Raw genomic sequence first — 26,453 nt, 5'->3', positions numbered from 1 at the left:
CACACGTGTTTACATGTTGACTCACTCGTACGGGATGACCTTGAAGACCAGGTGGTCCAGCATTGTGAGTTGCTCTGCTATCTCCAAGGCAGAATGACTTTCAAAGGGTTCAGTCTTACATTCCTCCGTGGCCTGAGCACACACACACACACACACACACACACACACACACACAAAGTCAGCCCTACCAAACAGAGGGCAGAAGGCTTTTACTCTGAAAGGCTGGATGAAAATCACTCTCTCACCATCTGTTTGATCTCTTCCAGGGTCACCTGGTTGTCCCCAGGGTCCTCTTGAGTCAGAGTCCTGCATATGAGAAGACATCAGTGCTGTTGCTCACACCTGCTCAGACTGCAAATACTAACGTTTGTCTTTTTTTTTTTAGGCACAAAACTAAATATTGCTTATTTTAAAATAAGTAAAATAATAAACAGGTTTGAGAGTGAATGATTAAACGCAAGTACAAATATAAGTAAGTCATGCATAAAATACTTAAATACAAGTAAAAAGTAGCTCCATTAAATAGTACTCAAAGTAAAAGTTAATAGTTACTTTCACCCCCCCACATTTATTTTTGGTTAATAAATCTTTTCATGTATAAACTTAAAAAGGAGGAGACCAAATCTGGCACAATTGGAATTTATTTTCCACAAAGACATCTGTGTAGAATAAAAGGTTTTGTCAAAATGTACAATTGTTTTTAAATTAAAATAACATCAATAAATTCAATTCAAAATAAAAAAAAAAACATTCTCAGGCTCTAAGTATAGCTACATTTATGAACTGAGAAAATAACCAGTATTCAAAGCTGTTTTGGTGCCGTGCATCACGTTTAATCTGGTTGATCAGTTATGATGCGATGCATTTGATTGTTATCTAGTATACCAGTATAAGTGAATGTGTGTGTGTGTGTGTGTGTGTGTGTGTGTGTGTGTGTGTGTGTGTGTGTGTGTGTGTGTGTGTGTGTGTGTGTGTGTTGCTATAACAAACAGGCTTAGGCATTTTTGTAGAGCATTTAAGTAGGGCTAGTAAAGTGCCCGTGGGAAGTATGTATTCATATAGTGGGAGCATAAGTAGAGTTTTCAAATATGGCCAAATGAGTATGTGTTTGAAGGTTGGATGTACAAAGAGGTGTTCACACTCTGTAGTGTTATAAAGGGGTTTATTTGTGGGTGCAAAGTAGTGTGTGCAATTTGTAGTTTGAAGTTTGTACCAATGCGGCAGTTTAGGTAGAATCTGATAAAAGACATACATTCGTAGAAATAAAACTATTTATTTAACATTGAACATTTCTTAGTGCAGGTGTTTTGAATGATTGGCAAAATAAACGTTATGGTCCATATTGGCGGGTGGCCAGTGGAGGTGGGGTGCAACCACTGTGTCCTGAAATCGACAGAAGTGTTTGCTATGAAAGCGAAAGTAAACGGGAGTGCATCGCTACACTGCCGAAGCAAATGAGCTTGAATTTGAAAAACAAGGCTTTTTCAGTTTTTTCATTTTGGTTTTGGAAACAAATATCAAATAATTAGTGTTTTTTTTGTTTTTCATGTTTTTGTTACATAATGAAAAACGAATGAACGAATGATACACGGATTCTTTTAGGTTTTCTTTCGTTTATACACTGGGGTTTTTTTTTTTATCAGCTATGTATAAATGTCTGGCCATTGAACATCAGGCCAGGAGCACACATCAGATGACCACTCGTTTTTGGGAATGCTGCATGGGTCCCGCAATCATTCACCTGTACTTAAAGTGAGTTTCCTTAAATAAGTGGTGCGTCCTCAAGTGACAAGCTTTCTACATTTCTACATACTACAAACTATATACGAGAGTTAACAGCGATTCGTTCATTGCCATTTTTTCATTTTTTCAAGCGACACATATCTAAACAACATGGTTTCTGCACAGAGTATGCGTACGCACGTCAGTCACGTGTCCCGCTCATTCTTCAAGTTAAAACTTAATAAAAACCACTTGAGGAGCACAGTGGGGCAGGAGAAACTCAGTGGACTTGCCATGTTGTCCATAGAGAATGAGAGAGCAAAGAAAATGAACATACAGAGCATCGTGGACGAGTTCGGAGCGCAAGGCACTTCGTATGCTCTTCAAATAGTGGTGAGTAGGTCTATAGTACTTCTTATTGAAATAGTGTTTGTGAACATGTGGGCCGCTGTGCCAGTTTTACTAAACTTTAAAGCTACTGATACAGGCTCTGAGTTGAAATGGCTAAAGTTGGTGTCAAAATGATGCGGTCGCTATCCGTGGTGCTGAGATGCTTTGAATTTGTGTTAGTGACCATCCTAATGTTTTTGTTGTTCTCTTGTTTTGTTATGGCTGTTTGATGGACTTCAAAATGACATCGTCGCTCTCCGTGGTGCCGAAACCTGTAAGCCCCGCTTTTGCGGGCACGTGTATGTTGTAAAATTATATTATCATTAGCTTTATTATTTGGGTTTAAAGGGTCATTTGCCCCGCCCTCGGCCCGGCTCTGATTTGTTCCGCTACTGCTGCTGTGTTTGTATTTTTCATAACACCGTCACTGTGTATTGTCATATTGTTGTGTATGTTTAGCCCTTCATATTCTGTGACTGCTTCTGCCCCCTGCACCATGAGACTACGGATGGAAATTAGTGTTCAGCTAAATCCGGTATATTTACAACTTTGGCTGTACATTAATACACTCTGTCCCACTCAAATAATCAAATGAATAAATAAATAAATCCTGTCAGTTCATTTTCTGTAGTTTCACAATGTGCTTTGATCATTTTAAAGCAGAAAATAATAATTTACGATTGGGTGTAGATGTAATGAATCAAATAACCAACTCAATTATAGTAATGTGAGGACTTGTAATACATTACTTTCACCACTGCCTAAACATTACTCATTCACGTCTGTATGTTCTCTTATTGTCTTACACTTGTAGTGAGACTCAATCATTTACCGTATATCACTTCAGATTTGTTCAAAAATTGGTGCTGTAGCCTTTTTATCTCTCATCTATGCCTGTATGTCAAAACAGAAACAATGTTAATGCCAAATCTGACCTGATAATGTTGGCAGCTGCCTTTCTTTCCTGCGTCAGTAGCTCTGGGTCATGCATCACCTCCTCCAAGAAGACAATTACTCGCATTTTCAGCTCTGTGTTCACCTCAAAGTCCTGAACCCACACAACAACACAATCAACAACAAAGGTGGTGCTTTTACTCTCGACCACATACGGAAATGGAAGGAAACCAGACGAAGAAAAGGAGACAATGAGAAAATGAACTGTTACCTGTGAGTGTTTGGAGACCCAGTGACGCAGCACATTCAGAACTCTGTTTGTAGCTGCTCTTCTGATCACAAACTCTTTGTCCCCGTTTCTCTGGTCTGTGGGAAACCCTAGAGCCAGGTTCAGCAAAATTAAACCCAAAAATTTGAGTTTGTAACTGTGAAATGTGTATTTTTCTCAGAATATTTCTTTAACACTCTTTCGTTCCTTTAAAATGCTCATCTTTTGGTTTAATGGCTGTTTGTTTAGACTCGTGGTTCCCAACCTTTTTTGGATCGTGACCCCATCTTTATATCACAAATGTCTTGCGACCCCAAAAGACTTTTTTCTAGAATTAGATTTTAATCATGTTTGTTATAAATACAGAGTAACCAATATTTGTGACAAGATGTGCTAGCTTAAATATTTTCATACTGTATTTGACTTATTAATTTATTTCATTGTTTTTTGCTTTCGTATTTTCTTTGTACTGCATTTTGTTATATTTGAGAAAGCCAAAGTACAGAATATAGTTGTTAAACATTGTGCGTCACGTTTTATTTTGAAAAAGAATAATAAAACAAAATGTAATATTAAATATATTTTTATTCAGTAATTAATTTTATCAACTAGTAGACATTTCAGGCAACCCCAAAATTGGGTAATGACCCAAAGGTTGAAAAACATTGGTTTGGAGTATTTTGACTCTCTATATGTTTTATTGCAAAATTAAAATGTAAATACCAATTATTGCTAATCTTGTTTACTATTGTGTTTAACTTGATATGATATTCAGTAATTCATTTTTAAATTGCATATTTTTTCACAATTTTTGCAATCCCTAAAATTTTTATAAAATAATTATTTTAAGCTGAGGCTCTTTTTAATGTTTGAGTTGCTATATTTCAGTATATTACTCTTTTCCACCTTGGGATCGCCTGATATGTCTAGTAATTGGTAAAAAAAAAAGAAAGAAAAAAAAAAACTGGTGAAGATTTATCACTGACTGCTGGTATGACCGACCTGTGCTGACGAGGGACATGCGGCGGTACTTCTCCTTGGTTGGTGTGCCCTCGTTGGCTCCTGCAGTTGCGATAGCGAAGGCCGAGGCGGCGGAAAGGGCACTGCGGTTATTGTCCAGCTCCCGGCAGGACGACACAACCATGCCATTGTTGAAGGAAAACAGGGAAAACTCTAGAGGCAGACACAAAATGATGAGGATGATCATTGTGTGGAAGCTTTCATAATCTCTGTCAGTGTTACTGCCCTGTCATTGTTGAAATGGATTATCATTAATTTGGTTTTTTTTTTAAACATACTATAATTAAATGTCTTTATACTCAATAATTCTATTCATAAAATATATTCAGGTCAACTTGTTGGCTGCCATTTTCAGGACAAGGACAAACAGTTTCAGAACATCTAATTTCAACTTAATCTAAATCGAACAACAACACAACCATGTACGTAAGTGAAGAGACAAAACAGATATAATCACCAAACAGTAAGATTAGCACTAAAAAAGGCAGTTAGAGCAAAATGCACAAAATCCAAATCATTAAAGCAGAACTAAATAACTTTTTCACCTTAATAAATCCTTCTTGTAGTCCCTGTGAGAGTAATACAAGTGTTTATGGGGTGATTGGGGGGTCTTTCATCTACTCCTGCTGTCTCTGGCCAGAAAACCGCCCTTGCAACTTTCCTGCCTCCGACCCGGTGGCAAGGCGTACTGCTTTACTGCAACCCTATATAAACACACTGCTGTCGCAGCAACAGGAATGCACACACACTCGCAACCCAGCACTCCGTCAGGCAGCACACACACAAATATCCATTCATCCATCCATTTTTAGAGCCGCTTTGTCAGCACACAAACAAACACATCACACACATTTCCACACTCCCTTCCGCATTACTCCCACATCATTCATTTATTTTACTTGTCTCTCTTCCTCATACTGTTCACATGGTCACATGGGACTATGTGTGTGAAAGCACCCTTAGTGTCACTGTTGTATTAGGATTTTTCAGTGATCGGTTGCTACCGTCTTGGGTGGGGTGGGGGCAGGTGGAGGGACGGGTGCAGAGTTTTGACAATAGTGACATAACCAAAATGGACCTTTAGGGGAAGCGCTAAGTGCAAGTTACTTAGTTCTACTTTAACAAATAAGAATAATTCTATACACATTAAACAACTCATATACATATACCTAATGAATCAAATAAAGCAGACACAATAGACCCATAAATAATAATAATGAATAAATCAATAATCTTGTACTTAAATTGTATTGCTTTAAATCAACAGTAAATGTCTTTGAATAACTGATACTTTGATTTCTAAATGTAAATTATCTTCTAATTAAAATAATACTGTTAGATGTAAACTTGTCGAAAATGTCTTTATCTTTGATGAGTTCATGTTTGACCCTGACAATCACAAATGTCTTATGTCATAACAAAAGAAGACACATGTCCCCGCCATGTGCTAGCCAAGGGAGGATAAAAACATTATAACAACATGGAATAAAAATGCTGAGAAAACTACGTCGGAGGCCTGGGCCGGAGTGAGCCGACCCTGACGCCCACAGCTGTGCATTAGATGAATGGCTGTTATTTGACTTGATATTGTTGTTGATTCATTTTCTATTCATCTGTAATAAACTGATTGATTGATTCAGCAAAACAAAACCTCTGACTTTGTCTCTCTGTATGCAATCTCAGGTACTGAATACGAGAGTATCTCAAAACTCTAACATCATCAAAGTTTTTATCTCCCAATGATATCTAAGCGTTAACCCTTCCACTGGTAAATAGTCGAGCGAGGCAGTCGACCATCAGAGGGCAACAGAGAGCTGAAACACAGAGAGCAGCGTGTCCTGCAGTTCATAGCAGTGTTGTGCGCTCTTCATCGTGTCTGCATCTCCGCCTCCCCCCTTCTTCTTCCCTGCCTCACTCCGTTTAGCCGGGGGCGGCAACACGCACATTGTTGCTAAGGTACAAGGTTTCCTTCCACCTACTCACACGAGGCACTGGCTTCCCTTGTATCATGCAATGTGGGAAGAGAACACACTAGGGAGGAATTGTGCTTCACTACCTACAGGGTGGATGCTCCGTCTCCGTGCAGGATGGGGAGGGCCGGGAGGTTGTGGGTGGTTCATATCAAGACCTTATTTGGATATAGCTACACTCGTCATTTTCTGAGAGAGCGAAAAGTTTGCTGCAGCTATATTTACTTTCCTGGATGAGCTGCTATTCTCATTTCAATGCTTCAACAGCCCTCAATGTGTCAAACATACATGGTTACAATACTGAATAAAAACTGGAACTAAACGTGAAATTTTCTTGTTTGACAAAAACATTCTTTGTGTCAAAACAAATATTTTGTTTCTTTTTTTCAAAAACAAGGTGTGTATCATGTGTGACGTGTACACACTAAACTTTTCCGTTTAACTTTGATATCTACTAATGGCTGAGAACAAAAAAATATTTTATAAAATGTATTAAACTTTAACACCTACAGTATATACAGATTAAAAGCTTGAAACTCAGACCCAAACATGAACACAAGAGAAGGCCAGAGAAAATGTTGTTTCCTTCACTTTGTTTCTCTGGTTAATATGGTAATCTTCTATTTTTTGTTTGAATACTGGCTTAATTCGCATCCATTGTTAACCTTTTTTTAGGGAATAAATAAAGACTGAGATTAAAGGTAAAGTGGAGGATGTTATTTTGCTTCCAATTCCGGGTAGATCATCTAGACTATTGGTCCTCCTAATTGTCAATCATTCTGACGTAAGGCCGTCGTACGTGCTCGTCCCTCGCTAGTTTTTGCTTGCAAAGGCGTTCACACCAAACGCGACTGGAGTGACTGAAGCGACTAGATTACTTTCAAATCAATATAAATGATGCAACCTCAAGTTATCTCCCCTCAAGCAACGTGACTTGCGTGATGTGAGCGACTAGTCAAAGTTGAAAAATTTTAACTTTTTAAAGGGGGGCATTATGTAAAATCGACTTTTTCAAGATTTATATTATGTTACTATGTCTTTCCCTCATTAAAAACATGCCTGGAGTGTTGCCTTGGCTCATTCATGTATGTTTGAGTGATCTTTAAAAACTCTGACGGCATCCATTTCAGGTGTAGATTCGCCTGAGTCCTCCTAGGAACGCCCCCACCTCCTGGAAATGCCTCTGACCTTTCGGCACCACCCACCGCTCCACAGCAGAGCACCCCTCCCCCGTGTCTCGAGCAGGCAGCAGCACAGCGTTTTATTGCAAAACACAGCTTCATAATGATGTATGCAATTTCATAGCAACATGTAGCTTCATAATGTAACATAACTGTCCTTAGCCAAACATCCGGCTCCAAAACTTAAGTATTTATGTTGCCTTTAAATTTAAATAAATTATTAATCAAACATTTAGCTGTTGCATTTTATGATAAAAAGATTGTGCATTTCATGTTATATTTATAATTTCATTGCAACATAGTTTCATTATATATTACTGAACTGCAAAATGTGGCTTCAAAATTACGTATATTTATTTATTTATTTAAGGTTGAATATTACCAAGCAGACACGTCTTGTAAGAGCCTCTGAACTCTCTCAGGTTCTTCTTCAAAATCACTTTCCTGGTCAGCCCCTCCCTCCCGCTACAGTGAGACGGCTGCAGCGGAGGTCTAGAACCAGGACTTCTTGAATTTACCGGGGCAAAATTAATGTGGTTAACTTCTTAAAAAAGCCTACATTCTGCGTGAACTCATCCATTAGTAACTCCGTAAGTTGATCATTCAAACCGTAAAAGCACCACTGTCTATGATACGGCAGGAGAAGAAGTGATCAACCCTATCCCTCCCCTGTCTGCGGCAGGCAGACGCACACACGCACACTGTTCCCTGCTCATCACGTCACTGGAGCAATGAAGTGACCAAAAAGCGTCACTATGTTGAAGCGACTCATCGTGGGCGATTGAAGTGACTGCAGTCGCTACAGTCGCGTTTGGTGTGAACGCACCTTTACAAGTGTTTATGTGTCTCGTGAGCTACGGTTTCAGCCAATTATTGAAGTTCGCCATTGTAGACAAAGCTGGGTTTGTACATGCTCTCTCTCATTTAATAGGCGTTCCCTCTTGGGAGCAGGTAGAGTGTTGCGCATGTGCATTTTTTTAAAAAGTGGAGAGGGCGTTTCTTTTCTAAACTTTGGGAAAATCCTCCTGTATACCTTTAAGATATATTTTTATTCACCAAAATTGCTACCGGCAATTGAATTTGGATTAAACTGTCGTGGGGTAAAATAACAGAAATGGAAACATCACCATCACCTAAAACCACAGAAAGTTTTTCTATTACCATTATTTTGAAAAGCATTTTTCAAATAAAGTACTGCAATGCTCTAATTATTATACAGAGCAGGTACACTTTAACACAATTTCTTTATGTAAAGACACAAAGTCGTACCTGAATTCTTGGACTTGATATTCTTGGGTGTTGAAGGTGACTTAGGAGGAGACATTTCTGCTTCTGCCTCGTCACTCTGGTTGTGTTCTTCATTGCATTCCTCTCTAACTGACAGATCTGCAAACAAAACAGATCTCCAGTCAAGCTATCTTCAATTGAGAGAATATTATAATAAAGAGGTAAAGAGGGAAACGCCAGGAGAACCCAACCCAGTGATGGAAGTGATGGTTAAAGCATACAATTATAATTTGTCAAGGGTCATATCAAGACTCTGCCACAGTATAAAAGAATGTCAGAATAAAACAACGCTAAACATAAAACACAAGTTGGAAAAAGAGATGAATGGCATTATCTCAGAAAAAGAATCATCATATGTGTAACTCAACAGATATCCACAAATTCACTTACATGTAGAGAGTTTAATTTATTAAATTTAACAAGTTTTGTTATGATGCCAAATTTGAAAAGCAAGCAATTATCTAAAGAGCAAACCATACACATGTCTTCTGGCAGGAAGGCAAATAACAAGGCACTGACTTGCTTTAGATCCTCCAAGACATAGACAATGGTTAGACATAGTACAGAAAAAATGTGTGTTAGAAAAAATTACTTGCTTTTTGAGAATAAAAAAGCAGGATTTTGATTTGTGATTTTTTTCTTGCATAAGGAAGAAAACCAACGTAAACTGAAAACTGTAAACCCCTGTGTACACTAAAACCTGATGCTATGGTTGTTGTTCTATGTTCTTGTGCGGTATATATGTGGAAAATATAATACAAATCTAATGGGGAAAAATAAATAAATAAATAAATATAACGATGACATGGTTGTAGGGCTGGGCTATATGGACCAAAACTTATATCTCAATATTTTTTCTCAAAATGACGATCTCAATATTTTTAACTCAAATAAAGTCTGACCAGAAAGACAATTCAGGGTTAAATTTGCTGATGCAAAATGCTACACTGGAATATTTAAAAACAAATAGCTGTACAATGTGTGCCACTTTTGGCTATTTCTCCTCTAAGGTAGAGCACATATGAGTGAGTTCTGTAGTGTGGCTTGTTTAGGGGAAGGTCTGGGTTAGGACGCACTCAGCTATCCATCTAACTTTACTTTTCATGCTATTCTAAGAAGTAGCAAAAGCAACGACTCCTAAAACAAGTATTTTAATATAAAATAAGCTATAAAATAAAAATATATCGATATAGGCGATATTGTCATTTTCTATATCACTAAAATGGAAAAACTCAATATATCTTGAATCTCGATAAATCGCCCAACCCTACAAGGTTGACATGTCAATGTTCTTGTAATCTAATGACTAAAGAACTACATTTTTACAAACACGTCACACGAGAGACGCTACTAGCTTCTCTTTGACATTTCACTCCTTAAAGATAAAGGTTTTCTCAAAATATGCTTTAATTTCAAATACTCTAACAGGCCTAAAGAAGCAAAAATAAAGCAGTGTGCGAATGAAAGCATCTGTAAAACAAACTTAAAGTGTCTGAATGCCAGCAACTCTAACCTTGCTTGCTGAGGACACACTCCTCAGTCTTGCCATCAGCTTTGGTCTCTCCCTCGTCAGGGATTTTGCTGGCAATGGTGCTGGACACGTACAGCTTGTTGATGTCCAGGCTGGTCTTACTGAAGGGTGACATGGTTGAATGCATGCTTGCATAGCCATTGGGAGAACAGCTGAGAGCAGCCAGATCCAGGGCCTTCCCCCCTGTGATGATGGGGATGTTGAGCGAGAGTTTGCGACGGCGGTTGGGAGAGGACGTCTTGGTGATGGAGAGAGGAGGTGGGGAGGAGAACTTGCGGCTGGCACGTGGCGACGTGGGTGGCTCGCCATAGAGGAGTTTGCTGTTCTGGCTGCTGGCAAAAAAAAGCTCCAAAGAGCTGAAAGGAGGAAGTGACGGAGAGGAGACAAAGAAAGCAGAGATTACAAAGACTTCTGTGTTTTGACAAATAGGAACTCCTTCTTTCAATAAAGGCATAAAAAAGTCCAACAATGTGAGTGAGAAAAGTTACAAATGGGAATTAAAGGGGGATACATTGTGCTTTAGTGAGGGAACACATGACCCATAGGGCTCTTTGGGTGCTTTTTGCCTCTTTTATTTAAGCTACATTGTTTAAGACAACATCCTCCTTGCACTGAGAGCCACCCCCTCTGAAGGCCTATAAATAGCATGTCAAGTGACAGAGTGGGAGGCACGGGTGCTGCCAACAGCAACCAACCCAGGGGAGGCCCACAGAGACAGGAGAGAAACGCAGAGAAAAGGGGAGCCAGATAGAGGCGGAGAAGGAAAGTGGGAGAGGAAACAGAGGTGCGCATAAAAGCATGAAGGCAGAGGCGAAAAACACTGATACAGTGAGGGAGGGGGCGAGACAGGAGCAACATAGTGGTTATTATGGATTCCAGCACAGCAAAGGCTGCTGGTTTCTAGTGGACGAATGGAAACCCCTACTCCTGTGTGCACCCTTCCAATGTGGCCTCACATAAATATACCATAACTGTGAGAAACAAACAACAGAAGCTCTGGAAGAGCAAATGACAATAAGCAATACAGTGGGGAAAGTAGGGACAATGAGCTGTTTGAGACCAAAGAGACTGATGTATGGAAGGAGAAGCAGGTGAAGGAAGAGGAGGAGAGAAAGATCCGGGTGCAAAACATCTCCATAAATATTTTAATACTGTAGTACTGCTGCAGATGACGGGAGAAGGGAAGAGAGAAGGGGGGTGGCGGGGTTGAGAGGGAGGAAACGTGGAGCGGAGAGGGTGGGGTCCTGCAGCAGAGTAATGGGTTGCCATGGTGACAGTGCAGGCTGAGCGAGGGATAGTCAGACTCAGGAAAGAAAAATCAAAGTGAGGGAAGAGAAATAGGAAAGGATAGAATAAGGAATAAGAAACAAGTTAAAGGGAGGAGTGGACGCAAAGCTGCGGCTGAACTGAGTGCGAACAGGACGGAGTGTTGGTGTGACCTCTCCTCCTCTCCTCATTTTCTGCTCTTTCCCCCCGACTGGACAAGACATAATAGTTTGATAGCGTGCTAAGAGAATGCCATGAAGACTAACTCTGACAGAGTAGTCCCACCTCTTCTCTGCACCATCTCACCAATGTTGCTGCTGCTGCATCCTCAGGAGAAGACGGCAACAAACTTGTCTCAAACTACACACAAGTCATTTTTAGCAGTGAGATAATTTCATTTCACAAAGCTCCAGTGTCTGTACAGTGCAGCGAAATACTGACAAAAACACACACAATGAGATGAAACACCTAAACAGCACACAAACAAAAAGCACAGTCAACGTGTGTGCTCTAAATACATCAAGTTAGCCATGACCTGATACCAGTGATTTAGCTTAATATACATCATTACCTCTGCCAACTTGGTCATATTTTCACCATTTACTTTACTGATTTTGACACATTTTTAACTAAAGACAGACCTGACACCATGTAAGATTCCATACAATTTTGGAGGGGATCCAGATCAATGATGATTCTGGATCAGTTTGAAAAATCAAAAAATCCATATCTTCCATCATTGATTGATTTATTGATATGAATTTTTGAAATTTCATCAATCAATTTGTATTTATAAGAAAGCGCCTTTCATACACAAGTGTAAACTCAAAGTGCTTTTACATGATTAAAAATACACCCACCCTGCACAAACCCCGTCCACCGCGCACAGACACACAGGTTAAAATAAGGACAATGGCACATGGCTGGGTACAGAGGATCTAGTTAAGGAGACATCACAAAGAGCCGTCTGCACCAGGAGCAGGACACAGACCGTGAGCACAAGGCGCTGAGACAGAGCCTCCAGTCCAGCAGAACAGCAGAAGCTATTCACTAACACTGAAGGCCACGGTGCAGCACCACTGCACCCACGGCCCACCATAGCCCCCAGTGCAGAGTGCTCCCCTGAGGAAACACTGGGATAGTCATCTTAAACAATATAAAAGATAACAATCCTAAAACTATGAAACAACATAAAACTATAAGAACAACATAAAAGGTAACATAAAACTACACAAAAGAAGACAGTCCTAAAACTATAAAAACAAAAGATAACAATAAAAGCATGAAAGATAATCCTAAAATGAATAATTAGTTAAAAGCTAATTTTAGAAAGTGGGTCTTGAGCCTGGTTTTAAAAATATGAATGTTCACTGCAGCCCTGAGTTGCTGTTCCACAGACGGGGGCCGTAAAACTGGAACGACGCCTCACTGTGTGTGCGTGTCCCGACTTTTGGGATTACTAAAAGGCCAGCGCCGGAGGACCTCAGGGTTCAAGGAGGCTCATATCGTAAAAGTAGTTCTGAGAGGTAAGAAGGCCCAAGACCATTAAGACACTCAAAAACCAGTAAGAGACCTTAAAATTGATCCTGAAAAACACGGGGAGTCAATGCAGCGATTTTAAAATTATTTTTGGGAAGACCAGAAAGCAGGGCATTACAGTAGTCAATCCAACTGGTGATAAAAGCACGCATTAGCGTCTCCTGGTTGGCCTGAGAGAGAATGGGGTGGACTCTAGCTATGTTCTTCAAATGATAAAAACCTAATTTTGTTGTAATTTTAATGTGAGGGATAAAAGTGAGCAAAGAGTCTAAAATAACACCAAGGTTTTTAACTTGATCAGAGGGAATCAAAGATGCTGATTGAAGTTTAGGTAAAAGTTTCTCTCTCTGGGCCTCAGGACCGAGAACTAAAACTTCACTTTTGTCCTAAATGAGCTGGAGAAAGTTTTCTGCCATGCAGGATTTGATATCTAATTTACAGTTTAAAAGAGCATCAATTGGACTGATGTCATCAGGAGACACAGAGATACAACGTAAGTGTGGAAGTTCACTCCGTGCCTCCTAATGACATCACCAAGAGAGATCATACACAGATTAAATAAAACAGGGCCTAAAATTGATCCCCGAGGCACACCACACATTATTTTAAGGACCTTAGAAGAGAAAATATCCAAGCTTATCAAAAAAGTCCTGTATGTGAGGTAGGATGAAAACCATTTGTGAAACAGTACCAGAGAGGCCCACCAGGTGTTTGAGTCTATTTAAAAGAATGGTGTGGTCTATGGTTTTGAAAGTGGCACTGAGGTCCAGTAGAACCAAGACTGTTTGTCTTTTTGTGTCAAGATTGTGTCAAATGTTATTTCAAATCTTGAGGAGGGCAGTCTCTGTGCTGTGGTTCACTCTAAAACCAGACCGGTACTTTTTTGATTTGTAATTGACCAATCTTCATGAAATTTGACTCAGTAATGCCGGGGTTGGTTCTACAATTACCCACCAACTTTCACCTGGATCCAATTTGGATTGTGATGTTTCGAAAAAATGGGGGTGCATTGTTATTAATAGGAATAATGGCCGGCCGATCGGTGCACCCCTAGTAACTAACTGTAATTAAAATTCCAAATTAAATAACACGAGGTATGTTTATCAAACTGTCAAATTAAATTTTTCAAAAAAGTTTTACTTTTTCTTCTACAACAGATTCTGATTCTGTTAAGTTCTTAAATTATCATTATTATTATTAGTTTTGAAGAACCACAAACATCTATGAGTTTATGTGCAACGCATATAATTGAACAATTAAATGATTTTTTTCGTTAGAAGACACAATTGACATTTTTTGGATCGATACGATAATTCCGCCGTGAAATATTGCGATATATTGCCGAATCTTTAGTAGTAACCATCTTGGAAATTAAGCGGGATTTATTGTTTTAAAACACACAACGAATAACATACAATCCACCTTCAATAACAACGCATGTTTTATATTTATTATTTAAGACTATTTTTTTTCTCTTTTGGCTCCTCCCTGAATATTTGTCCTGAATAATGCCATTAAAGGGAAATCACTTACCGTGCTGGGATGGCACTGATTGGCTTCTTATAAATAGTGATGAGCTTGTCCAGCACTACATCAGCACTGGTGAAGACACGGTAGGAGTGAAGGAAAGTGTTGAGAAAGTCGATGGAGAGGAAGCGCAGGTCAGTCAGCCTCTCTAACAAGCGCTCCACGCTGGCATAACGAATCTGCAGCACCTTGCAGGAGTTCATCATCTTGCTGAAGCGAATGTCGACATCGTCACAGTACAGACTTGTATCTGATCTGTGAGGGAATCAAGAGTTAAGAGTAAGCTAACAGTAAATGAATGAACTAAGAATACAGAGCATTGTCTGTAGCGTGTGTGATATATACATACAGAGGTGAAAGTAACGGAATACAAGTGTCATGTTCTGTTGGTTAGTTTAGTTACTCTGTCTTTGTTTATTTGGTTTGTGCTTAACTCTTGTCTGTGTTTCAGGGATTCCTGTTTGTGGCTCCACCCCTCAGTGATGTCTGTGTGCTTAGTGATTGATTAGCTCCCTCATGTTTTCACCCAGGTGTGGTCCATTCCTAATCAGGCCTCCTCCACTATTTAACTGAGTGCTTGGTCACAGTGTGGTTGCTGGTTCGTTGATGTTGTCAGGTTTGTTGTCTCCCTCTTCGTGTTCAGCTGTGTCTGGTCTTGATCCCTGTTCCTGCTCCCTCCTGTTTTGGATTTAAGTTTTGTTTTAAGAGGAATAAACATGGACTGGTTCCAAGAACGTTATACCTCTATCCTGCCTCCATCTCTCCTTGCATTTGGGTCCACACCGGACCGTGACAACAAGTATTTGTTTTAAAATGATTAACGGTCATTGTGAAACTACAAAAAATGAAATAACCAGACAACAATCAAATGCATCACATCATAGCCGACCAATCAGATTAAACGTAATGCACATCGCCAAAACTGCATTGATTGCCAGTTATTTTCTTAGTTTTAGAGTTAATAAATTCATCTATACTTAGAGCCTGAGAGTTTGTTATATTTTTAATTGAATTCATTGTTTCTTTTATTTAAAAAACAATTTGACAAACCTTTTATTTTATACAGATGCCTTTGTGGAAAATAAATTAGGTTCCAATTGTGCCAGATTTGGTTTATACATGAGATGTTTACTGTATGCAAGAAAACCATGACAATATTTATTACCATAAATAAACATGGGGGTGACAGTAACAGGTAACTTTTACTTTGAGTACTAATTAATTGAGCTACTTTTTACTTGTACTTGAGTATTTTATGTATGACTTACTTGTACTTGGGTACAATTTCAAGTACTTCTGCTTGAGTAGAATATATCAGTACTCTTTACACCTCTGGATACATACACAGTAATGCAATACTAAGCAGTTTATGTTAGGCTAAAAGGGTGAAATTTTAGTTATAGTGTATTTGCATTACATTTGTGTAATAAATTGCATTGTCTTGTTAATGTGACGTCAGTGTCTTATTGTGGGTCTCACTTTATCATCTGTGGCACAGTGACTTTACTGTTCTCCTCAAAGGCGTTCATCATCAGACCGTTGCAGCGGATGTTGTCGATGCACTGAGGGAAAAAAAAAAGTTCATTATGATGGCTTCTTACATCATGTGTGGGTGTACTTTAATGACTTCTGTACATTTAAAATGTACACTAACAATGGCGAAAACCAATCACTAAAACCTCTAAAATCTATTTTCCTCAGGGAGACAAACCTGACTAATATCACTTGTCCACGCAGATTTCTCCTGACGGGATGAAGCTACAAGAATGATGGTGTGGGGTTGGCAGTCCTTGGGCTCCACCATCACTTTAAAGTCCAGATGCTCAGTGTCCTGGCCACTGCGCTCCCCTTTGGCTGCATGACACAAAGAAACAAAATCTGACATGAGGACAGCCGCCAAAATGAAAACTTTAAATATTGTTTTATTTTGAATGGTATTAACAAATCAAAGCTTAAAAAGTTTTGTTGTTTTTTTACTTTTTAGAGCTATTTTGCCATTGACCATTCAAAAACATTTCACAACAAATTGGTTTTACACAAAACCCCACCTGTATGTTGTCTTTTATTCTAAACACTCACCATTCATGTGATGGTAAATGACTTGATTTATATAGCGCTTTTATGCCTACACTGAAGTAGTCCTAAAGCACTTCCCATTATCAACTAATTCACCCACTCACACAACCAATGGGACTGAGCTGCCATGCAAGGCACTAGGAGCAACTTAGGGTTTAGTGTCTTGCCCAAGGACACTTCAACGCATAGACAGGTATAAACTGGGATCGAACCCCCCAACCTCTCGATCAGAAAACGAACCCTCTACCACCTGAGCCCACGGTCGCCCCGATCAGAAAAATATCAGCCTAGCCAATAATCTGAATTTTTGGGTGTTATTGTTTTTTTTTTGGCAGAAGCTAAGTTGGGCAGATGGTAGCAGTAATATTTCTAAACTGGGATACTGTGGGTTTAATGAAAACTAGGTCCAGGCTTTTCTCCTTAAAATACTAAAGTTTGCTTAAAGAGTTCGACACATGTATGTGAGGTTGATAATGTCACATGTCCTGATTACTCCCCAATGTGTCTTGTTCATGTGTGTCACCCAGGGGTGTACTGGGACACAAATTCAGCCCTGGCATTTTCTGTCCGGGCCAGCGTACTACATTATCAGAGGACACCATGTAGAAGCTGTTATTAAGTCAGTGATGCTCAAGATGTGTCTATTTATGGCTTCATTTTAATTATTATTCCCCAGAAAACCTAAAAGGGGGGAAAGGTTTTAAACCCTTTGTCCCTTTTCAAAAAGTTCTGACACTATTTTTTAGACTTAAGCTACCTTTTGCCAATAAAAAAAATAATTTTGTCCTATTTTTGCAAGCTCTTTTTGACACTTTAATCCAACTTTTGTCCTTTCTATATATTTTTTGGGAACTTTTCATCCAAATAAGCTAACTTTTGCCCAATAAATTCCACTTGTTTCCTTTTTTCCCAACATTTAGCCTATTTTTGGTCCACATTTTGCCCTTTTTCCTTATTGTTTGCCACATTTTGCCAATTAAAGCTACCTTTTGCCTTTACATACCACCTGCTTTTTTGGCCCACTTTACACTCTATTCTTGCCACATTTTTGACACTTTTGAACCATGATTGGCCACCTGTTACCATGTTTGCCTCGCTTGTCAAAAAAAACTAAAAAATGTAGTGGTCCAAACTGGCCCACTTTGGGTCGACAGACCACCGGGATGATTCCCGGTATGCCAGATGGCCAGTCCACCCCTAGTATCACCTATTTGACATGCCTAATACAACAGCTAATGTGAGGCATAAGTGACATCGTAGCTCTAAGTAAGAATAATGTTGGAGAATTTAAAGGGGGAAAAAAAAAAATCGGTGCTATACCACTTTATACATTAAATAACAGTTTATAATCCTTTATTTAAACTTCCAGCTCTCACAAAGCGGTAGCTTAAAGTTTATGATTTATGCTACACAAAGTATATATAATAATATGAAGAAAGCATTTTAATGTGGTTTTTTTATGCACACAGTAACTCACACTCATCATCCGTCCCCTCTGGCTCCTCCATCAAAGTGCAGTCTATAAGAGACACCACTCCATTCTGTAACAGGGGTTGAGAGGTCACAGGCAGCCTGTTAGCACCATGAAAGCTTCCACTGCATAAGATCGTAAAGCCCAACCTCTCTGGAGTTTACAGCTCTTATATAAGGTTTACAATGTTTTCCAATTTGAGTGGATGATTATGTATCCCTCCGAGGGATTCCACTGTACCTTGGTGATGTGGAGCTTTCCTCCGGAGCCTCGCGTGCAGATGATCAGGTGTTTGGAGAACAGGAAACACTGTCTCTCACCTTCCTTCTTCAGAGACAGAGAGCCTAGTCTTCCTCTGGTGATCTTTCCTTTCTCAGTCATCGGCACTTGGATCAAAGAGCCTGTGAATTCCCGTTCAAGGTCAATAAACAAACTGTTTAGGGGGATTTTCACATCCACACAAAATCATTTCTTTGTACGCGTATTTATAGTCTTAGAAACTTCCCATTGTGCTCTCATTCTCCATTTTTGTGTCGTGTCTCACCTTGTCGAACAAACGTCTGGCTGGTGTCGAGCAGCACTTCACAACCATCCACAATCATGCGCTCGATGGCCAAGTTCTTCCTGATGTTTTCTGTCTCACTCACTTCGTCATGCATTATTCTGAGGGATTAGACCACAATGTTTAGATGAATGGATTAAAAGTTGTTGTGTTTTGATACTTAGTCTTAAAAACCCACAGAGCCTAATAAGAGTTTTTAAAATCCTTGATTTAAATATAACATAGTGCACGGGTGTCAAACTCATTTTAGTTCAAGAGCCAAATACGAACCAGTTCGATCACAAGTGGGCCACAGGTTTTTAGACGAGAAAACGAACAATTTCAACATTAATGAGCCCAAATTTGCACTTCCAGTTATAAATTAGATATAAAGTAATAATAAAAAATATCTAAGCAATAAGTGACATAATTAAATGTCTTTTGATTTATTTATTTTTTGACCAATTTTAATTTAATTTGGGGAGATTTTGTGGAACAATTTGAGAAAAATTGCAGGATTTTGGAAAAAGTTTTTTCAACATCAATTTATAACTGAAATATTTGGTAATTTATACAGTTATTCATGTTTTCTCTGTCATTTCCACTTTCTCCTGCGCGCCGAATCGAATGCTCTGAAGGGCCGGATTTAGCCCCTGGGCCTTGTGTTTGACACACGTCACGTAGAGAGTACAACAGCAGACAGTGAATGATACTTTACCTGGAGAGTTCCTCCAGTTTTGACTTGGCATAGTCCAAACTGTTTCTCTCCACGTGTTCATGGGGAGTGTGAGCCAGCAACTCGTGCAAAGTCAAAATGTAACGAGGAATCTTAGAAAGAAAAGCGAAAAAAAGAGCTGTGTTTGAATTTAAAAAATTATAATCAGAGCTCTTGGAAAACTGAAATTTTGAAAAGAGAAAGGATTTCTTCCTCTCAAACAAGATTATCATACAATAGGTAGCAATGTAAAACATCTCTTTGCATCATTATTAAATGGTGCATTCTTCATTTTATACAGAGATACAAAGACTGCTGCATTATGTCAGTGTAAATAATAACAAACAGCATTCTGTAGTTGTTTAGTGGAATCCACATGAGGGATGTGGCCTCAGCCCATAAAGCTTAGAGATGGCATTATCTTTGACTTCAAAACAAACATCCACTTGCATCTACTGCTATGTTTCCCACCTAACTGCTGAAAAAAAATGAGCAAGGATTTTTTTCTTAATTTTTTGGAATAACAAAAAGTCAATATTCAGACTTTTTTCAACAAATGTAATAATAAACTTGAATTTAATATTTAGTAAATATGGCAAACATGTTGAAAAGGCACAAACTGGGATATGCTCTTTTGGTGTGCTTTGCTTTGTTACTTTGTATTTATAACATACCCATATACTGGCAGTGCTGTTTAGAATGCTACTTCTAGCATTTTTCTATTGTCGAGAGAAGCGACCTCTTAAGCCCCAGTCACTTTTCTCCGAAAATCACATACCCATAGCAAATAACTTTTTTCCAAGTTTCTACATGACTTACATTGCTAATTTTTGTTCAGATTGAAGTAGGACCCTTAGTGGTTACAGATATTTTGGAAATACAGTATATGATACTGAGTGAAAATAAATCATGTTTTAAAAACAGAAATCTGTAGTCCGCCCAAAAAAAACCTACACATTGACGACAAATATAACGCCAATTCTCAGTAGAAAAGGCTATAAAAGCAGAAATAATTGAACTAATGTATGGACATCAACTGCAGCAAGTTTGGTGATAATAATAAGCATTAAACCAAAGATGCACATGTTTTTATATAAAACAGTTCAGGGGGGAGCCCATTGCCACAACTGTGCCAAAGTTTTCCACAAGCTTGGGAAACCTCAGCCACATCATTAATGTGAAAGTTTACCTGAAACATAGGGTAAGTGAGAAAAGTCTCCAGCGTCCTTTCCTCACAGTCGGGCTTGGCCTCGTACTGTTTCAGCAGCTTGTCAAAGTCCCGGTTTTGTTTGCAGTGGGCCAGGATTTGAAGGCTGTACTGGTGGTTTCGGACAAACTCTTGGTAGATGTTGAGCATGGGAAGTAGGATGTCAAACAAGTCGGCTGGGGAGAGACACAATGATGTAGATGCTTTTCTTGTAATTGTTTTGTCCATTTAGGATGTACAAAGCAGCGCCACGAGTGAAAGAGACAATTATTGTGCTCTTAGTTTTTTTTTTTTTTTTTTTTACTTGATACAAAACCTATTTTATTGATTGGTAACTACGTATGTGTACACCATAGAACGGTAACATGGTTCCCCAGTTTTACGTTTAGTTAAATTGTAATTTATATTTTTAATATAATTTCCATACAAATTACAATTACAAAATCGATTATCTGAACTCAGTTACAATTAATTTACGCAACTGCAATTGACCCTAAACCTGGTTAACCCTTAACTATACAAAGTATTCTGAATACTTTGAGTACTTGGGTTGATGGCCATATTTTATACTTGATCCAGTTGTTCTTACCCAGCACCAGTGTAGGCCAGCTGGCTATCCTAGCCTTAAGACCCTGGTAAAAGATCTGATGAAGAAACATGATGGTCTCACTGAAGAAAGAGAAAGAAAGTGTGTTACAGAGCTGTTCTTCCTCCCGTCACTGTGTGACACAGAGTGGAGACTAAGAGCAGCCACCTGTTGAGGAAGATGCTGCTGACATCATCATGGGTGATGGAGGGTTTCTTGGAGCTGGCAGCCATGCGAAGCGGGCGCAGAAAGTTGTTGACCAGGATGTGGAGCTGCTGCACGTATTCGGCCTCGGCCTCCAGCATGCTGAACACCACCTGGTTCCTCTTCCTCATGCTCTCTGCATGTGGTGAGCGGATGTAGTCCTGGATGATGGTTTTCCACTTCCTACGGCAGATCCAGCCTCGCAGGAAACTTTGCACCTGTGAACAAACCATTCAGAAGTCAACTGCTAGTTTTATGTTCTTGTTTTTTAATCTTTATTAATGAATGATTACGTTTATTATTAGACTAATGTTAATTATCCCGTTGCTATCATTGTCCACAATTAACTGCTTCTCTCAGAGGGAGTAAAGGGAAGGAGGGAATAAACAAAAATAGTATATTTAATTAAACTTCAGAGATAAGAAACTGTACATCACTTAGTGACATGTTTTAAACTGTTCTTAGATTATAACTCTAAAAGTGCATTTTAGCAGTTGTTGAAGTTACTCAAAGTTCTAAGTGTGTTTCCTTCAGATGTTTTAGCTTTAATGGAGGCAGTCTACAAGCTGCTATTCACATTTGAGTGAACCCACATCAATTAAGTTTCTTGTGATGCTGTGCACCTGATGTCATAACACACGTGTCAAACTCATGGCCCGGGGGCCAAATCCAGCATCTGATTTGGTCCGCAGAAGAAAGTAAAAATGACTAAAAAAATATTAATCATTGTGTAAATTAAACTATAATATTTACAGGTGCTCACACTTTTCCTGTTTCCATGTTAAACTGTTGGAAAAACTAAAAGTTGTTACAAAATATTTCCATTTTCCTCAAATTGTTACATTATAGTTCCCCTAATTAAATAGAAATTGGTGACAAAATCTAGGAAATTTAAAGTGAAGATCCTGTTGGGGTTGATATCTATCACTTTTTTAAATATATTTTGTATTTCATGTATACGTAGAAGTGCAGACTAGGGCACAATGTTGTTGAAATTACTTGTTTTCCCACAAACAGTCGTTTAAGTAGGTTTTAAAAAGACTTTAAAAATGTCTTTTTATTCAGTATTTTTTTATTACTACAAATAATTAAGATATAATGAGATAATCCTTTATTCATCTCGCAATGGAGAAATTTACAGTGTATTAGACATTTTAGGGGACCCAATTTGAATTTGTACGACCGCACATGGGGTCACGACCCCAAGGTCGAAAAACACTGCACTACATCATTGTATTTTTTAAAGAGTAAGTAAACCCCAGCGGTAGGGGGTACGTGGTTTCAGATTAAATGTCTGAAGGGATATGGGACTGTGAAACATTGATCTAACGTATTCATTTCATTTCAATAGAACTGAATTCATCTAGGTGTAACCAATTGAAACGATTGAGTTTATTTATTTATTAATTTATTTTTTCTTTTTTTTTTTTTTTTTTTTTTTTCACCTTGTTTGCACATGCTGTTGAAGGTTAACACTACAAGAAGTGCAATCTTTTAACAGCAATGCATATTTTATTATTGCAATTAAATAAATGAATTTATTTCATTGCATAATTGTGACCATCACCAGCCCTCCCTAGGGAAGGGTAAATACTTTATTAAAGGGAGGATGTAAAAGAGAGAGGGCAGTGTTACACCAGGGTGAGGGGGGTGGGGGGGGGGAGTTAACAGGGAGGAGGGATACAAGATAGGAAAACGAATGGGTGGGGAATAATCAATAAGTTTCAAGTGATGTGATGTGAAATTGTGGTTGTGTATATTGTGCTTATTGTTGTGTTATCAAGCCAGTCTGGTGACCAGTGTGCGGCTTAGGAATAATGATGGTGGCTGTGAGCAGAGGAGGAAGTGAGTGGAAGTTACATAAAACAGGTATTTGGGAACAACGTGTCTATGGTTGAGCCCAGTATGAGTGTTATCCCACAGCCCGAGGCCAGTGCGTCCATGACAAATGTGATTCCAAGAGCCGCTACTGCAAAACCCATAAGCCGCCCCCGGGCCCGAAGAAGCAGTCGGGCCAGCAGAAAGAGCGAGAGATCTAGGGGCCCCCGGCGACCACCCCACGGCCAAGCAGCCCCCCGAACGCCCCCAAGGTCCCAAGCCGAGAGGCTGCCATTGCCCCCCCCATACACACCCGAAAAGCCCCCAAGGAGCCAAGGACCCAGCGCACCACGCCACCGACTCCAACCCCCAACCCCCCCCCAGGCGCCCCAGATGCTGATGCCGCCCGCGCCACGAGCTTCAGTTCTTTAAAGCCAGGGCCCCCTCCAGAGGCCAAGCCAGACCGCCCCGCCGGGATGTGGCCCCCTAATTTAACCCCGACACTCTGCCTCACGGGGGACTGCCCAAGCAGGGGCCGCACCAGAAGGTATGCAAGGGCGCGGCACGCGCCACCTGCCCCAGAAGACCCCCGCCAGGACCGGCCCGGCCAGCCGGCCAAGCACCCCGGGCCCCAGGAGCACCCCCAGGGACCAGGACCCCCCAAGGGCAAGCCCCCGGGCCAAGCCCCCCGGGACGCGCCCCCCACCCCAGCCCAGGTCCCGGCCACAGCCCAGCAGGACCGCACAGCCCCAGACGGCACAAGGCCAGCAGCCCAGGGCCCGCCGCCCCCCGGACAGCGCAAGCCACAGGGCAGCGCCCCCCGCCGGCCCGTGAGCAACCGGCGACCCCCACCGCGGGGACGGAGGCACCCCAACGGCACACATCCAGCGCGGGACAGCAGCCCCCAGCCAAAGATGCCCCGGACCCACCCACCAGTCCGCAGATGGCAGGACATACCCACCAGGCGGCCGAAAGCAACCTCAACCATTGGAACAGCTAACGCCGCCCCCCCAGTAAACAGCATCATCCCGAGGCGCCAAACAACCCTGCCCCAACCCCGGTGAGGACACCAGCACCCCCCCAGCACACCCACCCCCCAAACCGGCGAGGCAGGCCGCCCCGGGCCCGCACACCGCGGGGCCCGCCCCCAAGGCCACCAGGAGACAAAGCAAGCACCAAGCCACACCCAAGGGGGAGAGGCACCCCCGCGCCCCACCCGGCCGACACAGCCCGGAAAGACCCCGCAAGGAGAGACCCCGGCAAAGCCCCCCCGAGACCCACCGCCACGCCCGACCGCACCATCTTGATGTGCTTTTACTCTATGCAGTGGCCCAGCCACCAACAGAGGGGCCAGGCCCCCACCGGAGAGGCCCAAATATGTGTACCAACCCACCACCCTGTTATGGTGCCTCTCCATTCCCCAATGGAGAGGCACTTCCCGATCCCCTGTGTGAATGTGTGTGTTTGGTGAATGTATGGGGTGTAATTAAAAGAAGGGGGATGGAGGGGAGCGGTGCTCCCCCTCCAGCCTCTGTGGATTTATGTGTATGTGGTGTAATAGGCCGGAGGGTGTAAATGATGATACACCCTCCGGGGGGTGACATTAATTTATTTTTTCAGCGCAGCTCAACAGTTCCTCACATCTTAAGCATCTAAAGTTTGTTAAGAATACTTCCCAAAGTAGCAACATTTACTAAGGTTTCTGGAGTTCACTCATAAATAGTTCCTAATAATAAGATATCTACATAAATGAGATTTCTTGAGTCCTTTCGTTATTCGACTCCCTCTTTTGAATCGATGAAAACGACCGACACATCTACTTTTCACGCCACCTTTTTGATCTTCTTAATCTCTGTGTCATCATCACTGGGGGGTTCCTCAGGGTTTAACTGGATCTTCTCGTTGTCTTTAAGCAGTCCAGAAATCTGTGCTCCAAAGCAATGACAACAGCACTGGTTAGAATAAATGCACAACATTCAGTTCACAATCACAGCTGTTTCATGCACGGTTTTAACAATAACAAACAATAATGCACTTTTTTGGTTTTTTTAACAAAGGTGTTTTTATTTTTTTATTCTACTACTACTTTTCTTCCCTTGATAGTTATTTAGTGCCAGTTCCATCCAAATGCCACCTATTGCAGTTTTGATCAACTGTGTTACATCAACCTACCATTGCAAACTGTGAATAAAACCGCCTTTAGATATCAAATAAAGAAAAGACCAAAGTCCATTGCTGGTTCCCATTTTAGCCAGAAGAAATAATTTTGTGACGCAGATCTCTCTACAGTGTGCAACAAAAGCTATTTTATTCACATTGAAAGCGTTCAATGAAATGAAAGCAAGCCATTAGCACATTAAAGAGCGCTGCATTCGATCGCCGTTACACAACATGATTATACGCTACAAACCCTCCACAGTTTCTAATAAAGTCACCTCGGCGAATGGCCGCCATGACGTAGTTTTGTGGGCTCACACCATGTAAGTTGGTGACCTTTGCCCAGTAATCACTATCTCTAACTACTTGCACACAGTGTACTTTGATTAATCCTCACACACACACACATCAGCAGCACTAGCATAAAACCACGTGGCACATTACCTCTGATTTTAACCGCTCTATCTCAATTTCCCCATCTTCTATCTGTTGTCGAAGTTGCTTGGCAACCGTTTTCTCCGTCTCCACTATTTGGAGTAGATGAAGATACTTCTGCATGAGGGTCTCATGCTCTGTAGCCAGGTTTCTGTAACTATACAGACATACATCCACAGACATTGTAAGGACCTCATTAACACATGTTTTACAAGCACTCCTAGGATTTATGAAACACATTTATACAGCTTTGTGTTCACAATGAGTAAAGCAGACTCATCTCGTTTACATGACACTTTTTTTTTTATCAAATACAAACTTATTTTTTGTAAGTTTTAACAAATATAACATATAAAAACACTAGAGGGCAAAAAAACTGATACTGAGTGCATACAAATTAAAGAGTACCTAAACCCTGCTAATACAAATGTATTTAGGTATGAAGTAGTGCTGTTGATTGATCCTGGTTCAACTCTCTAGATTTCAGTGAAAGTATTTCAGTTTGGTATATTTAGTTGTAAAATGTCAGAGTGACTGCCCTCTATGGGTTGAAACCCGGCTATTACAATTGATTTTTGCAATTGGCTGAAAACAAGATCATGTGACGTTTTGGGACCATCTTGTGTCACAAACAAGCACTGTTAGCCC

The 26,453-nt window shown here is 40.4% G+C and overlaps 1 protein-coding gene across 4 annotated transcripts in view; it reads right to left on the bottom strand.

The window, feature by feature from the left end:
* LOC114454740 (ras-specific guanine nucleotide-releasing factor 1-like) overlaps window positions 1-26,453 on the bottom strand; it is a 48,419-nt gene that overhangs the window by 4,573 nt on the left and 17,393 nt on the right. For all 4 annotated transcript variants that reach the window (XR_003672615.1, XM_028435445.1, XM_028435454.1 and 1 more), the window contains exons 3-21: window positions 25,815-25,962; window positions 25,046-25,138; window positions 21,360-21,613; window positions 21,195-21,274; window positions 20,588-20,781; window positions 19,402-19,511; window positions 18,687-18,805; window positions 18,383-18,543; window positions 18,149-18,212; window positions 16,307-16,449; window positions 16,075-16,157; window positions 14,602-14,850; window positions 10,246-10,619; window positions 8,715-8,831; window positions 4,277-4,447; window positions 3,278-3,384; window positions 3,048-3,160; window positions 246-306; window positions 26-132 (exon numbers count right to left, since the gene is read on the bottom strand). Coding sequence is in view for 3 of the 4 variants with exons in the window: in XM_028435445.1 (XP_028291246.1) it covers window positions 26-132; window positions 246-306; window positions 3,048-3,160; window positions 3,278-3,384; window positions 4,277-4,447; window positions 8,715-8,831; window positions 10,246-10,619; window positions 14,602-14,850; window positions 16,075-16,157; window positions 16,307-16,449; window positions 18,149-18,212; window positions 18,383-18,543; window positions 18,687-18,805; window positions 19,402-19,511; window positions 20,588-20,781; window positions 21,195-21,274; window positions 21,360-21,613; window positions 25,046-25,138; window positions 25,815-25,962 (2,748 nt within the window). In the remaining variant the exon portion in view is untranslated. The remainder of the gene's footprint in view (window positions 1-25; window positions 133-245; window positions 307-3,047; window positions 3,161-3,277; window positions 3,385-4,276; window positions 4,448-8,714; window positions 8,832-10,245; window positions 10,620-14,601; window positions 14,851-16,074; window positions 16,158-16,306; window positions 16,450-18,148; window positions 18,213-18,382; window positions 18,544-18,686; window positions 18,806-19,401; window positions 19,512-20,587; window positions 20,782-21,194; window positions 21,275-21,359; window positions 21,614-25,045; window positions 25,139-25,814; window positions 25,963-26,453) is intronic.

The sequence above is a fragment of the Gouania willdenowi genome, chromosome 3 (genome assembly GCF_900634775.1).
Source record: "Gouania willdenowi chromosome 3, fGouWil2.1, whole genome shotgun sequence".
Lineage (NCBI taxonomy): Eukaryota > Metazoa > Chordata > Actinopteri > Blenniiformes > Gobiesocidae > Gouania > Gouania willdenowi.
This window is presented reverse-complemented; position numbering and strand designations above follow the sequence as displayed.